The sequence below is a fragment of the Pecten maximus genome, chromosome 3, assembly GCF_902652985.1.
Source record: "Pecten maximus chromosome 3, xPecMax1.1, whole genome shotgun sequence".
Taxonomy (NCBI): Eukaryota; Metazoa; Mollusca; class Bivalvia; order Pectinida; family Pectinidae; genus Pecten; species Pecten maximus.
In genome coordinates, this window is record NC_047017.1 from 21,684,043 (window position 1) to 21,697,804 (window position 13,762).

Sequence of the window (13,762 nt, forward strand, 5' to 3'; positions counted from 1 at the left end):
AATGTATTTATGATGGATACATCTTTATCTCTCGACTCTGTAAAACATATTCAGTGTTCATATTCATTGGGATCTTCTGTAAGGTATTTTTTATTTTAAAGCTTTTCATAACTTTCTGAAAAGGGGTTGTTCAACCCATGTTTTCATAACTAACGTTCGTTTTCATTTCAGATTTGTTTTCTTATTTCTCTTGTACACGCCACGTTAATAGAGAGACAAAGACAATATGAGATAAGATGGAATTTGACAAATCCCATCCGGCAGACACTTGAAGTAGAAGTTGGTAAAACCCAACATATTTTCCCAACGATATTGGAGGCTAACAGTCGGACCCTTCTGGAAAATTGAAAAGTTGACACAATATCTGCCACTGAACCAGTTATTGCATGATCTTTTAATACACGTTGCAACAAATCTGGATATATCTAGATTACATGAAATCACAAGAAAACTCAAGCTCCGTTGGGTAGAAATCTTTAATGGAATCTGAAGTATAAACCAGGACCATGATCTGTATTTTATTTATTCCAGTACAGGCTACAAATGCTGGTGGATCTTCATCTGTGGCTCCTACCTATGCTGTTCATTAAATATGACAATGTAAATTATGTATAATTGTCCTCTTATACTCCCCATCATATTTCTTTTTTTTTATCTTACTGGTTAGTGGTTAACAAAAAGTTTCTTAGAAAATAACATAACAATTTGCAGGCAAAGAAAATAAATTGTAGGACTATTGATAATATAGTAGTAATTTTGGCATTCTATAAAAACGAGTATAAAAAGTTAAAAGCAGTATCTGTCAGTTCACCCATAGAAAACCACAATGTTCAATGCCAGTTGATAGAAAAACTGCAGAAGACTATGAATCTGTTGTTGACCTGTAGAGGCTTATATTATATATAACACATCAATTAAATAAGATTTTCTCAAGTAAATACAGGGTAACAAGTTCACAGATAACATCCCAAACATCTGCTAGCACGGAGTCAGTGTCACAGGTCAAAGGGCAAAGGCCACAGCAATGTCACAGGTCAAAGGGCACAGACCTTGGCATATCAGTCAAGTGAATCCATGCCCCTTGTTCTTGTGTAACATTCAATATATATAAATAATAAAAACAATGTTCACTACCCAGATATCAGGATAGATCAACACTGTTGGTACAACTATACAAATAAAACACTTGCATGTTTACTTTGATTGCTGCTAGTATTCATTTTTTGAGGTCTGTGACACTGCCCCGATTATAATTTACTTATATCTTGTGGAATAAATATAAGAAATGGAAATAATTCAAATAAAGATTCTACTGTCTATATATCTACACGAAAATTCCCTGCATACTTGAACAGAAAACAGGAAGAGATTTGCCTCCCTTTGTTGCATTCTCTCTGCTAACATTCACAGGTTTCAACATTCTCAAGGTCACATCTGCTGGCAGTGAATTTCATCATTATCATCATTGCAAATATCACACCAGCCTGTCATGGAAAAGTCCCTACACCTAGATACATTCGTAAATTTTTTTTCCGTTAAGTACTCCACCATAAAATTTTTTGATTATACTCCAAGCAGTGAGGGAACCTTTCCAGGCAGGTGGTGCCACTCCAGGTCCAGGATATTGTGTAGTAGGGAATAGCTGTATCGGCTGTTCATTCACACATTTTACACTCTATTGCTCAATCATAACCGCATTTCCTCTATGAATGCCATGCATAGATAAAGGGTTTGTATTTTGGTTTGTACAAATGCTGGCGTGGGTTGCCAGCTCTTGTCTCGTCGCACTCGGCACACAATTGTCCCACGGGCGAACATCTCGACCCCTGACAGGTGCTAGACGTGCAGCAAAAATACTGTTTCCCTATATATATATATATATCTACTCTACATCCCCATGATCTGCCAGAGTAGAAATTTCGTTAAAAAATGTACTTTTGTTAACAAATATGCCATAAAAATTCTAGTACATCCTGCGCATCAACAACAGCATACAAACTTCTCTTTGTATAAAAAAGACGTAATAATGAGGATGGCGCTAGCCGTCAGCTGTATAAGTGGACATATCTATGCTGCACGTCCGGCATGGAAGGTCAATGATTCTGTGTTATTTGAGGTCAACACAAAGCTCTCAAAGGTCACTTTCTCCATATAAGGCTGTTGAGAATGACATGTAGTCGAGGGCGCCGGGTATGCCGTCCCTGCCAGTGTAGGGAGCCATCCTCTGGATACAGTACTCAGCCTGGTCGGGAGGAAGCTCTTGGCGAAGGATTTGGGCAGTGATGAATGGCTGCAAATGCAAAGCAACATTGTAGAGGTTTTTTTTGTTCTCTTTTTGCTTTCTTTTATACATCAAACTAATCATCATTCCTTTAAATTCTCTTTACTGGCACTAATATCAAACATAACCCATTATGTCAATATCATAAAATTTCAATGATTCTCCCTTGTTATTTTGTTGCATCATGATAACTTATGTATATAAATTATTATATTTTTCTGACATTTCCCTGTGTACCATACTTGGTAAATGTTACCTTGTCTGCAGCCAGAATTTTGAATGACTTCATCACTTGCTCAGCTGTGTCTGTGTCAGCAGTCTCGCGTGTCATGAAGTCGAGGAAGGCATCAAATGTGATGTACTGGCATTGGTTCGGGTCCACTATCGACATAATTCTATTGAAGTCAGTTTCTCCCTGTAAACAAACCGTGCATGATTACATCACTGTGTATCCTTCAAACATGATATTAATGTCCCACACTGACCCTATCGCATCCTGTTCTACATTGCACTAACCATACCCTGTCTCAAACTGATCCGACCCGACCATACCCTGTCTCAAACTGATCCGACCATACCCTGTTTCAAACTGACCCAACCATACCCTGTCTCAAACTGACCAGACCATACCCTGTCTCAAACTGACCAGACCATACCCTGTCTCAAACTGACCCAACAATATCCCTGTCTCAAACTGACCCGACCATACCCTGTCTCAAACTGACCCCTTCCATACCCTGTCTCAAACTGACCCAACAATATCCGTCTCAAACTGACCTGACCATACCCTGTCTTAAACTGACCTGACCATACCCTGACTCAAACTGACCCAACAATATCCCTGTCTCAAACTGACCTGATCATACCCTGTCTCAAACTGACCCGACCATACCGTCTCAAACTGACCCGACCATACCCTGTCTTAAACTGACCTGACCATACCCTGTCTCAAACTGACCCGACCACACCCTGTCTCAAACTGACCCGACCATACCCTGTCTCAAACTGACTCGACCATACCCTGTCTTAAACTGACCCGACCATACCCTGTCTCAAACTGACCTGACAATACCCTGTCTTAAACTGACCCGACCATACCCTGTCTCAAACTGACCTGACCATACCCTGTCTCAAACTGACCTGACAATACCCTGTCTCAAACTGACCTGACCATACCCTGTCACAAACTGACCCGACCATACCCTGTCTCAAACTGACCCAACAATATCCCTGTCTCAAACTGACCTGACAATACCCTGTCTCAAACTGACCTGACCATACCCTGTCACAAACTGACCCGACCATACCATGTCCTACATTGTTCCTGCCATACCCTGTCTTAAACTGACCCGACCATACCCTGTCTCAAACTGACCCGACCATACCCTGTCTCAAACTGACCCGACCATACCATGTCCTACATTGTTCCTGCAATACCCTGTCTCAAACTGACCCGACCATACCCTGTCTCAAACTGACCCGACCATACCCTGTCTCAAACTGACCTGACCATACCCTGTCACAAACTGACCCGACCATGCCATGTCCTACATTGTTCCTGCCATACCCTGTCTCAAACTGACCTGACAATTCCCTGTCTCAAACTGACCCGACCATACCCTGTCTCAAACTGACCTGACCATACCCTGTCTCAAACTGACCCGACCATACCCTGTCTCAAACTGACCTGACCATACCCTGTCTCAAACTGACCCGACCATACCATGTCTCAAACTGACCTGACCATACCCTGTCACAAACTGACCCGACCATGCCATGTCCTACATTGTTCCTGCCATACCCTGTCTCAAACTGACCTGACAATTCCTGTCTCAAACTGACCCGACCATACCCTGTCTCAAACTGACCCGACCATACCCTGTCTCAAACTGACCCGACCATACCCTGTCTCAAACTGACCTGACCATACCCTGTCTCAAACTGACCTGACCATACCCTGTCTCAAACTGACCCTTCCATACCCTGTCTCAAACTGACCCTTCCATACCCTGTCTCAAACTGACCCTTCCATACCCTGTCTCAAACTGACCCTTCCATACCCTGTCTCAAACTGACCCGACCATACCCTGTCTTAAACTGACCCGACCATACCCTGTCTCAAACTGACCCGACCATACCCTGTCTCAAACTGACCCGACCATACCCTGTCTTAAACTGACCTGACCATACCCTGTCTTAAACTGACCTGACCATACCCTGTCTCAAACTGACCCAACAATATCCCTGTCTCAAACTGACCTGACAATACCCTGTCTCAAACTGACCAGACCATACCCTGTCTCAAACTGACCAGACCATACCCTGTCTCAAACTGACCCGACCATACCCTGTCTCAAACTGACCTGACAATATCCCTGTCTCAAACTGACCCGACCATACCCTGTCTCAAACTGACCCGACCATACCCTGTCTCAAACTGACCCGACCATACCCTGTCTTAAACTGACCCGACCATACCCTGTCTCAAACTGACCCGACAATATCCCTGTCTCAAACTGACCTGACAATACCCTGTTTCAAACTGACCAGACCATACCCTGTCTCAAACTGACCCGACCATACCCTGTCTTAAACTGACCCGACCATACCCTGTCTCAAACTGACCCGACCATACCCTGTCTCAAACTGACCCGACCATACCCTGTCTTAAACTGACCTGACCATACCCTGTCTTAAACTGACCTGACCATACCCTGTCTCAAACTGACCCAACAATATCCCTGTCTCAAACTGACCTGACAATACCCTGTCTCAAACTGACCAGACCATACCCTGTCTCAAACTGACCAGACCATACCCTGTCTCAAACTGACCCGACCATACCCTGTCTCAAACTGACCTGACAATATCCCTGTCTCAAACTGACCCGACCATACCCTGTCTCAAACTGACCCGACCATACCCTGTCTCAAACTGACCTGACCATACCCTGTCTCAAACTGACCCGACCATACCCTGTCTCAAACTGACCCGACAATATCCCTGTCTCAAACTGACCTGACAATACCCTGTTTCAAACTGACCAGACCATACCCTGTCTCAAACTGACCAGACCATACCCTGTCTCAAACTGACCTGACAATATCCCTGTCTCAAACTGACCCGACCATACCCTGTCTCAAACTGACCCGACCATACCCTGTCTTAAACTGACCCGACCATACCCTGTCTCAAACTGACCCAACAATATCCCTGTCACAAACTGACCCGACCATACCCTGTCACAAACTGACCCGACCATACCCTGTCACAAACTGACCCGACCATACCCTGTCTCAAACTGACCCGACCATACCCTGGCTCAAACTGACCTGACCATACCCTGTCTCAAACTGACCTGACCATACCCTGTCTCAAACTGACCAGACCATACCCTGTCTCAAACTGACCCGACCATACCCCAAGGCATCCAGTTGACCCTGGAGTTTAAGCAATTTCATATGTCAAATATACAATTCCTTCAAACCCAAGAGTCAGATCTCATTTTTCCCACACTGACCCCTACAATACCTTGTCCCACACTGACCCCTACTATGCCCTATCTCACACTGCCTCCTATGCCCCGTCCCCTAACATACCTTGTCCCACACTGACCCCTACTATGCCCTATCTCACACTGCCTCCTATGCCCCGTCCCCTAACATACCTTGTCCCACACTAACCCCTACCATGCCCTATCTCACACTGCCTCCTATGCCCCGTCCCCTAACATACCTTGTCCCACACTAACCCCTACCATGCCCTATCTCACACTGCCTCCTATGCCCCGTCCCCTAACATACCTTGTCCCACACTAACCCCTACCATGCCCTATCTCACACTGCCTCCTATGCCCCGTCCCCTAACATACCTTGTCCCACACTAACCCCTACCATGCCCTATCTCACACTGCCTCCTATGCCCCGTCCCCTAACATACCCTGCCCCACACTAACCCCTACCATGCCCTATCTCACACTGCCTCCTATGCCCCGTCCCCTAACATACCTTGTCCCACACTAACCCCTACCATGCCCTATCTCACACTGCCTCCTATGCCCCGTCCCCTAACATACCTTGTCCCACACTGACCCCTACTATGCCCTATCTCACACTGCCTCCTATGCCCCGTCCCCTAACATACCCTGCCCCACACTGACCTGCTTATCCTCACGGATGTTGTAACCAAGACTGACGAGGCAAGCCTTGAACTCCTTGGGTGAAAGCCTCCTGCTCCTTTCCTTGTCAAAGTGGTTAAATGACATACGGAACTCGTTCATCTGTTCTTCGCTGATTCCCTTAGAATCTCTTGTCAAAATCTGCAGGAAACATGCATAACATATCACATTTAACAAGAGATCCCAGAGGGATCTTGGCGCCCACCATTGAATGATCTTCATAGGTTCCATGTCAGATTGATCTTTTCTCTACTTTTCCCTTCATTTTACTAATCTGTGCAAATTGAGACATCCCTCCAGTACTTTTCAAACAAGGGAATCCTAGCTATATTAGAAATTTGAGATTTAACGATAATGGCTGTTTGTTTGCCAGGTTGTTTTCAGGACAGACTTGTCCAAAAATGCAATACAAGGGACCAAGGGGAACCTACTTATGAAATTTGAGAAAGATCCATTCAGTACTTTGAGAAATAGAGATAACAAACTTCAATTGTTAAAATCCAAGATGGCGGTCTGTCGGCCATGTTGTTTTCCGATTGGTCTCAAAACGCAATATGCATAACTAGGCACCAAGGGGAACCTTCATATGAAATTTGAGAAAGATCCCTTCAGTATTTTCTCAGAAATAGTGGTAACAAACTTCAATTGTCAAAATCCGAGATGGCTGCCTGTCGGCCATGTTGTTTTCCGATTGGTCTCAAATCGCAATATGCATAACTAGGCACCAAGGGGAACCTACATATGAAATTTGAGAAAGATCCCTTCAGTCCTTTCTCAGAAATAGCGATAACAAACTTCAATTGTCAAAATCCAAGATGGCTGCCTGTCGGCCATGTTGTAATCCGATTGGTCTCAAAACGCAATATGCATAACTAGGCACCAAGGGGAACCTTCATATTAAATTTGAGAAAGATCCCTTCAGTACTTACTCAGAAATAGCGATAACAAACTTCAATTGTCAAAATCCAAGATGGCTGCCTGTCGGCCATGTTGTTATCCGATTGGTCTCAAAACGCAATATGCATAACTAAGTACCAAGGGGAACCTTCATATGAAATTTGAGAAAGATCCCTTCAGTACTTTCTCAGAAATAGCGATAACAAACTTCAATTGTCAAAATCCAAGATGGCTGCCTGTCGGCCATGTTGTTATCCAATTGGTCTCAAAACGCAATATGCATAACTAGGCACCAAGGGGAACCTTCATATGAAATTTGAGAAAGATCCCTTCGATACTTTCTCAGAAATAGCGATAACAAACTTCAATTGTCAAAATCCAAGATGGCTGCCTGTCGGCCATGTTGTTATCCGATTGGTCTCAAAACGCAATATGCATAACTACGCACCAAGGGGAACCTTCATATGAAATTTGAGAAAGATCCCTTCAGTACTTTCTCAGAAATAGTGGTAACAAACTTCAATTGTCAAAATCCAAGATGGCAGCCTGTCGGCCATGTTGTTTTCCGATTGGTCTCAAATCGCAATATGCATAACTAGGCACCAAGGGGAACCTACATATGAAATTTGAGAAAGATCCCTTCAGTACTTTCTCAGAAATAGCGATAACAAACTTCAATTGTCAAAATCCAAGATGGCTGCCTGTCGGCCATGTTGTTATCTGATTGGTCTCAAAACGCAATATGCATAACTAAGTACCAAGGGGAACCTTCATATGAAATTTGAGAAAGATCCCTTCAGTACTTTCTCAGAAATAGCGATAACAAACTTCAATTGTCAAAATCCAAGATGGCAGCCTGTCGGCCATTTTGTTTTCCGATTGGTCTCAAAACGCAATATGCATAACTAGGCACCAAGGGGAACCTACATATGAAATTTGAGAAAGATCCCTTCAGTACTTTCTCAGAAATAGCGATAACAAACTTCAATTGTCAAAATCCAAGATGGCAGCCTGTCGGCCATTTTGTTTTCCGATTGGTCTCAAAACGCAATATGCATAACTAGGCACCAAGGGGAACCTACATATGAAATTTGAGAAAGATCCCTTCAGTACTTTCTGAGAAATAGCGATAACAAGAATTGTTTACGGACGGAGGGACGGAGGGACGGACGGACGGACGGAGGGACGGACCACGGACCACGGACGCAGGGCGATTTGAACAGCCCACCATCTGATGATGGTGGGCTAAAAATTCATTATATCACATTTATATAATCTGACAAAATATTTTTATATAATTTAAAATCAATTTTATCATTTACAGTCAAACCTCGATGATTCGAACTTCGTTGATTCGAATTTCTCGCTGTATCGAACTTTTTGCTTGGTCCCGAATTTTCTCACTATATAACACTACTAACGAAACTATGTATGATTCGAATTTTTATAAATCGAAGTTTTCGATGTATCGAACTTTTTTCATGACCCGTTAGCTATGATATTATAGGTAATTGACATCTCATGATTCGAACAAAAAATTTACCTGTACTGACCACTGGACAGGTGTTTGTCGTGACCCCTGCGGCAAGATTTCACACCTCTCCCCCAAATGCCCTGACTGACAATAGGGATAACGATAGCGTGTATTGTCACTCCCAGTCATGGGGTTTATTAATAATCAGACCAAATTGATAGATAAAAAGTGTATTTAGAAGCCATGACATTTAATCACTCCGGTAAAACATTTCGGTAGTCGTCTCTGATAATCTCCGCCGCCATTGAAATCAGCGGTCGGTGAGTAAATTTTACGGAACTATAAAACAACCGGACCAATTTTAAACACAAACAATTAGCGATGGCTTCACTCATATTCAAAGTGTCACGTTTCAAACTTTTACATAAATATCCAAGTAAATCGATTATTTGTCATTCAATCATGCATTCTCCAACCGATCGGCATTCCGTATTTTATATGCACATAACGTAAACGCACGTGTCTTTCGCAGAAAAGCCTAAAGACTTACGTAAGTGTGCATTGTACTTCTTTTGTTTCATCTGTTAAACGCGATATAAGTGTTTTGTAACCGATACATATTTTGTTTAATTAATAAAATGCATAGGTATAATTAATGAAAAGAATTTTTATTTTGTTGTGTTCGAGGTATAAATTGAGTAAACTTTTCGATGTGAGCCTGACAGGCGACGATCAACACGAAGACACTGAGGACATGTAACGTTAACAGATATGGCCAGTATCAAGAAAACATCGATCTATTGTCAACCATGAATAATTCGAAGTCCCGCTGTATCGAAGTTTTTCTGTTAGTCCCTTGAACTTCGAAACATCGAAGTTTGACTGTACATAATTACATAATTATTATATTACACAGGCGTATTTTAATATTCATCATATAACCAAGGTGTATCTATATTATATATAAATATTCACTATATCACATTTAAATATTCATTATATTACACAGGTGTATTGTAAACATTACAGAATATTAAAGTGTACACAGATACCTATATAACTGCATACAAATTCTGTAACATTTTTAACTGATCTAGGCCATGGTAACCACTGTTAGGGTTACGATGTAGACATCAATTAACGCTATAAATAACCAAGGCTTAATATAGGTACAAGATCTAGTTGTTCCCCTCATTGTTGCAGATCAAACTGCCCTTCAGTCCAGTTTCATTACAATGAATGTTGCCATTTAAGAGAACTATCTAGAAGGCAAAATGAACAATTCATACCTGGTTTTCTACTTCGTTAATGTTTCTAGCGATGGCGGTCAACAACTGTTCCCATCCAACACGGAGAGTCTGAAACAGAAATCATACCTTGCTACAGAGATTTTATCTTTTCAAGGATAATTTGTATGAAATTACAACACATATTGGATCTTATGGTACACTCATACCAATTATTATTGTTTCTTGTGGCTTTTCTATCTCTGATTGTTTAAATTGAGATTTTTGTTTGCATGAATATTAAGAATATCTATATATTATATAAGATCTTACCTCCATGGTGTACTGGGTGTACTTGTTCTCAAAGATCATTGCTTCCTGTACAGCCTGAGAAAAAAATAATAATAATAACAAGTTTTATTATGATCAACATTCTAAAACACAAATATTAACGAGGCTGAAGTACTGGAGCCAAGTAGATTTCCTAGATAATATCAGACTATCATCTCAATGTAAAGACATCATTTAACTGGACACCAGACACCATTGGTTTATCACATTCTATTCACAACACAATAAAGATCTGACCAAAAGTCCTAATATATGACAGGAATAACAATCTTATAAAAACTAAAAACAGCATTGAATACAACTCAAATCTCACTAGAAATCTACAAATATCACTTAAATTCTTAATGTTTCTGCCAGGACAAAACTACTGTATTTTAAATCAGATGAAAATGTTAGTCTGAATAAATGAAAAGATCCCTAAATGATAGATTCTATCGCAGTCCTCCCCTTACCTCATTGATCTTTTCAAGCTCATCAATGTTAGGTTTGTAGGAGTTGGTCGTCTTCTCATACGACCTCAGTTTGTTGAGCTGATCCTCGAGAGAGGACTTCATGTTGACGCCGATAGATGCAACTGCGTCAAGGTGGTTCTCGATCCAGGGCCCAATGGTGTTGGCCTTGGAGGCGAACTGGCGCCTCAGGTGCTCGTTATTCTGCTGTTTCACCATCTCATCCTGAAGGGTTCTGTCACGCTGGGGAACCAGGCGCTTAACCTCATTCCATTTGGTGGCAATATCCTGGTACACAAAAGTTTTCACATTTTCATTCATAGACTCTAAATATCGAACATTGTTTGACAAACCAGCTGGTTCTGCCTGATATGACTTTTCTATGACATGCTAATACAACCAAACTCACAAATAACAGTTATACAACAGTATATATCAATCTGAGCATTCTGGCTAAGCTATGGTCAATTAAGTCAATTTAAATTTATTTCATCAAAACTTACTTTATCAGACTTTCAACCTTATACATCTACTTACCTTCAAACTCTATCAGATAAATGTGATATTAATGATCACTAATTGTAAAAGGAACAACAATAAAATAACCACTTAAAACATGGATCTTGGAGAAAATAAATGATTTTCATTTTTTTTTTCTTATTATTCATTTAATTTTTTTTAGATGAAATATTAATCAAACTAAAAACAAATATTCAATAATTGTCATCATATGATCCAATCAGTCACAACATTATTGACAAAGCCATTTCCAGCTATACAATACATTAATCATACAGTCATCTTAAGTTACACAGGACACTGATCTTACAGTGACCTTAAGCTACATATGAAATTATTACAAAGCATTATAGCAATCTGTTTCCAGATGTACACAACACTGGTCTGACATGCTAGTCTCCCATTCCCCTGAAACATATGACCTTGTTAATCATATAGCTACATCTGGTCAACAGATGTAGAGCCACATCTCTGGACCAACACCAGAAACTCGATAATCAATTCTCGAGATCAAGATGTATTCCAATATCAACCAAATATATTGTGAAATACTATTGTACTTTGTCCAGAAGTAATGATGTTAGTAACTTTCCACAAATAATTGGGAGGAAATCTAATTTATCACTGATATGAGGAATTGGGCTTGAGCACAGGTTCCGAGTTTGAGCACGAGAATTGTATCATTAATATTGGCTAATGAAGTGTCATAATTATACTCTGTCTCCCTACAGAGCCACAAACCCCCTCCACACAGGTAAAATTAAAATTCAGTTGGAATCCTCATAATATGTCATTATTGTAACATCAATCCAGGCACTGGTTCTTATCTACCCAGTGGAGTTGTTTTTACATATGAGGGATCATGGAACATTCTGAAGAAAGCAACCGATCAGACATCGGCTAAATTCTGTTGTATAGATGACGTACTGAGTACTCGGAGTATACCTGTGGTACTCCAGTAAGACTGTGCCTGAACTGATGTAGACCGAGTATACCTATGGTGCTCCAGTAAGGATGTGCCTGAACTGATGTAGACCGAGTATACCTATGGTACTCCAGTAAGACTGTGCCTGAACTGATGTAGACCAAGTATACCTATGGTACTCCAGTAAGGATGTGCCTGAACTGATGTAGACCAAGTATACCTATGGTACTCCAGTAAGACTGCCTGAACTGATGTAGACCCGAGTATATACAACACCAATCACTACATTAATACAGCATGACAGATATTAGGTTTAGCTAGTTAGGTTTCTTTGACTTATACTTTCAGTCCCTTAAAGAAAACAAGATAATTATAAAAGAGAAACTTTCAGTGAATAATAGTACATGTATTATCAAAATGATACTATTTAAAGGTCGGATTGGAGCTTTTTGTAATTGTTAAAGAAATGTTTTTGTAAGGTTAGCATTTTAAAACATGAACATTGAAGTTAGATTGAAATATTCATGGACGTACCGTAATTTCTTATGCACTGCCTGCTCCTTTAGATTGCCAACACAAACCAAAATTATTGTTATATAAATTTAAATCAGAAGATTGCCCACCCTGGTACATTGCCTGCTGGTTATCTGCTGTACAGTAAAACTCACTTGTGTCGAACACGGTTGAATCGAATACATCGGATAAGTCGAACGTTTCGTTCGGTCCCGATTTTTTCCCTTCTTTATCTTAGTAAATTAAGCACGGATGACTCGAACACTGTTGAATCGAATACTGCGGTTGTGTCGAATATATTTTGTGGTCCCTCCCTTCTAAACTATACCAAAATTTCCATTTTTGTGTCGAACATCGAGGCGTCATGCTGTCTCAGGTAAAATTTGCTGGCCTCGTCTGATTGACCGAGTGTGACCGATCACCCGTAACGGTGTAAACAGAGCCTTTTATTAGTTTCCGGCTGTCAGTTACGCATCATCCCATTGTTTATACAGGTGCTCAGGTGAAGTAAAACGTTCAGGTATATATAACTAAGAATAAAATGTGCACGTTTGAGTCTACAAACCAATATGTGTTCTGTTTACTGTTTTGATGCACAAGGCCGCCGAAAAAAATAAGGAAAAAGTAAACGATAAATTACATATCTTCCATCGAAAAATGCAAAGAAAAATACCTGTCTGTCATTGATTTATCTATAAATATCGATATGCCTAAATTCTGAATACGACGATGCAATAGTAACAATGATATGCGGGATGTTTTTACTCTGTTCAAAAGATTGTGGCAATGCATGATTATGCAGCCGATAAAACACTGACCGCGGCCTTCACCTTTGATACAAAATCAGCACGCGTACGGTCGATCAATTTTCCCGGACTGTTTATTGTTTAATATTGTTAAATTGGAGAACAAAATAAACGGATTTAAAGATAAATAATATGAGTACAATA

At 40.8% G+C, this 13,762-nt stretch overlaps 1 protein-coding gene across 2 annotated transcripts in view; it reads right to left on the reverse strand.

Annotated features, from left to right (window-relative positions):
* Positions 1-458: 458 nt before the first annotated feature.
* LOC117323558 (alpha-actinin, sarcomeric-like) overlaps positions 459-13,762 on the reverse strand; it is a 34,150-nt gene continuing 20,846 nt past the window's right edge. For both annotated transcript variants that reach the window (XM_033878845.1, XM_033878843.1), the window contains exons 18-23: positions 10,859-11,143; positions 10,389-10,442; positions 10,119-10,187; positions 6,441-6,599; positions 2,538-2,696; positions 459-2,290 (exon numbers count right to left, since the gene is read on the reverse strand). In XM_033878845.1, coding sequence (XP_033734736.1) covers positions 2,132-2,290; positions 2,538-2,696; positions 6,441-6,599; positions 10,119-10,187; positions 10,389-10,442; positions 10,859-11,143 — 885 coding nt within the window. In that variant the 3' untranslated portion in view covers positions 459-2,131. The remainder of the gene's footprint in view (positions 2,291-2,537; positions 2,697-6,440; positions 6,600-10,118; positions 10,188-10,388; positions 10,443-10,858; positions 11,144-13,762) is intronic.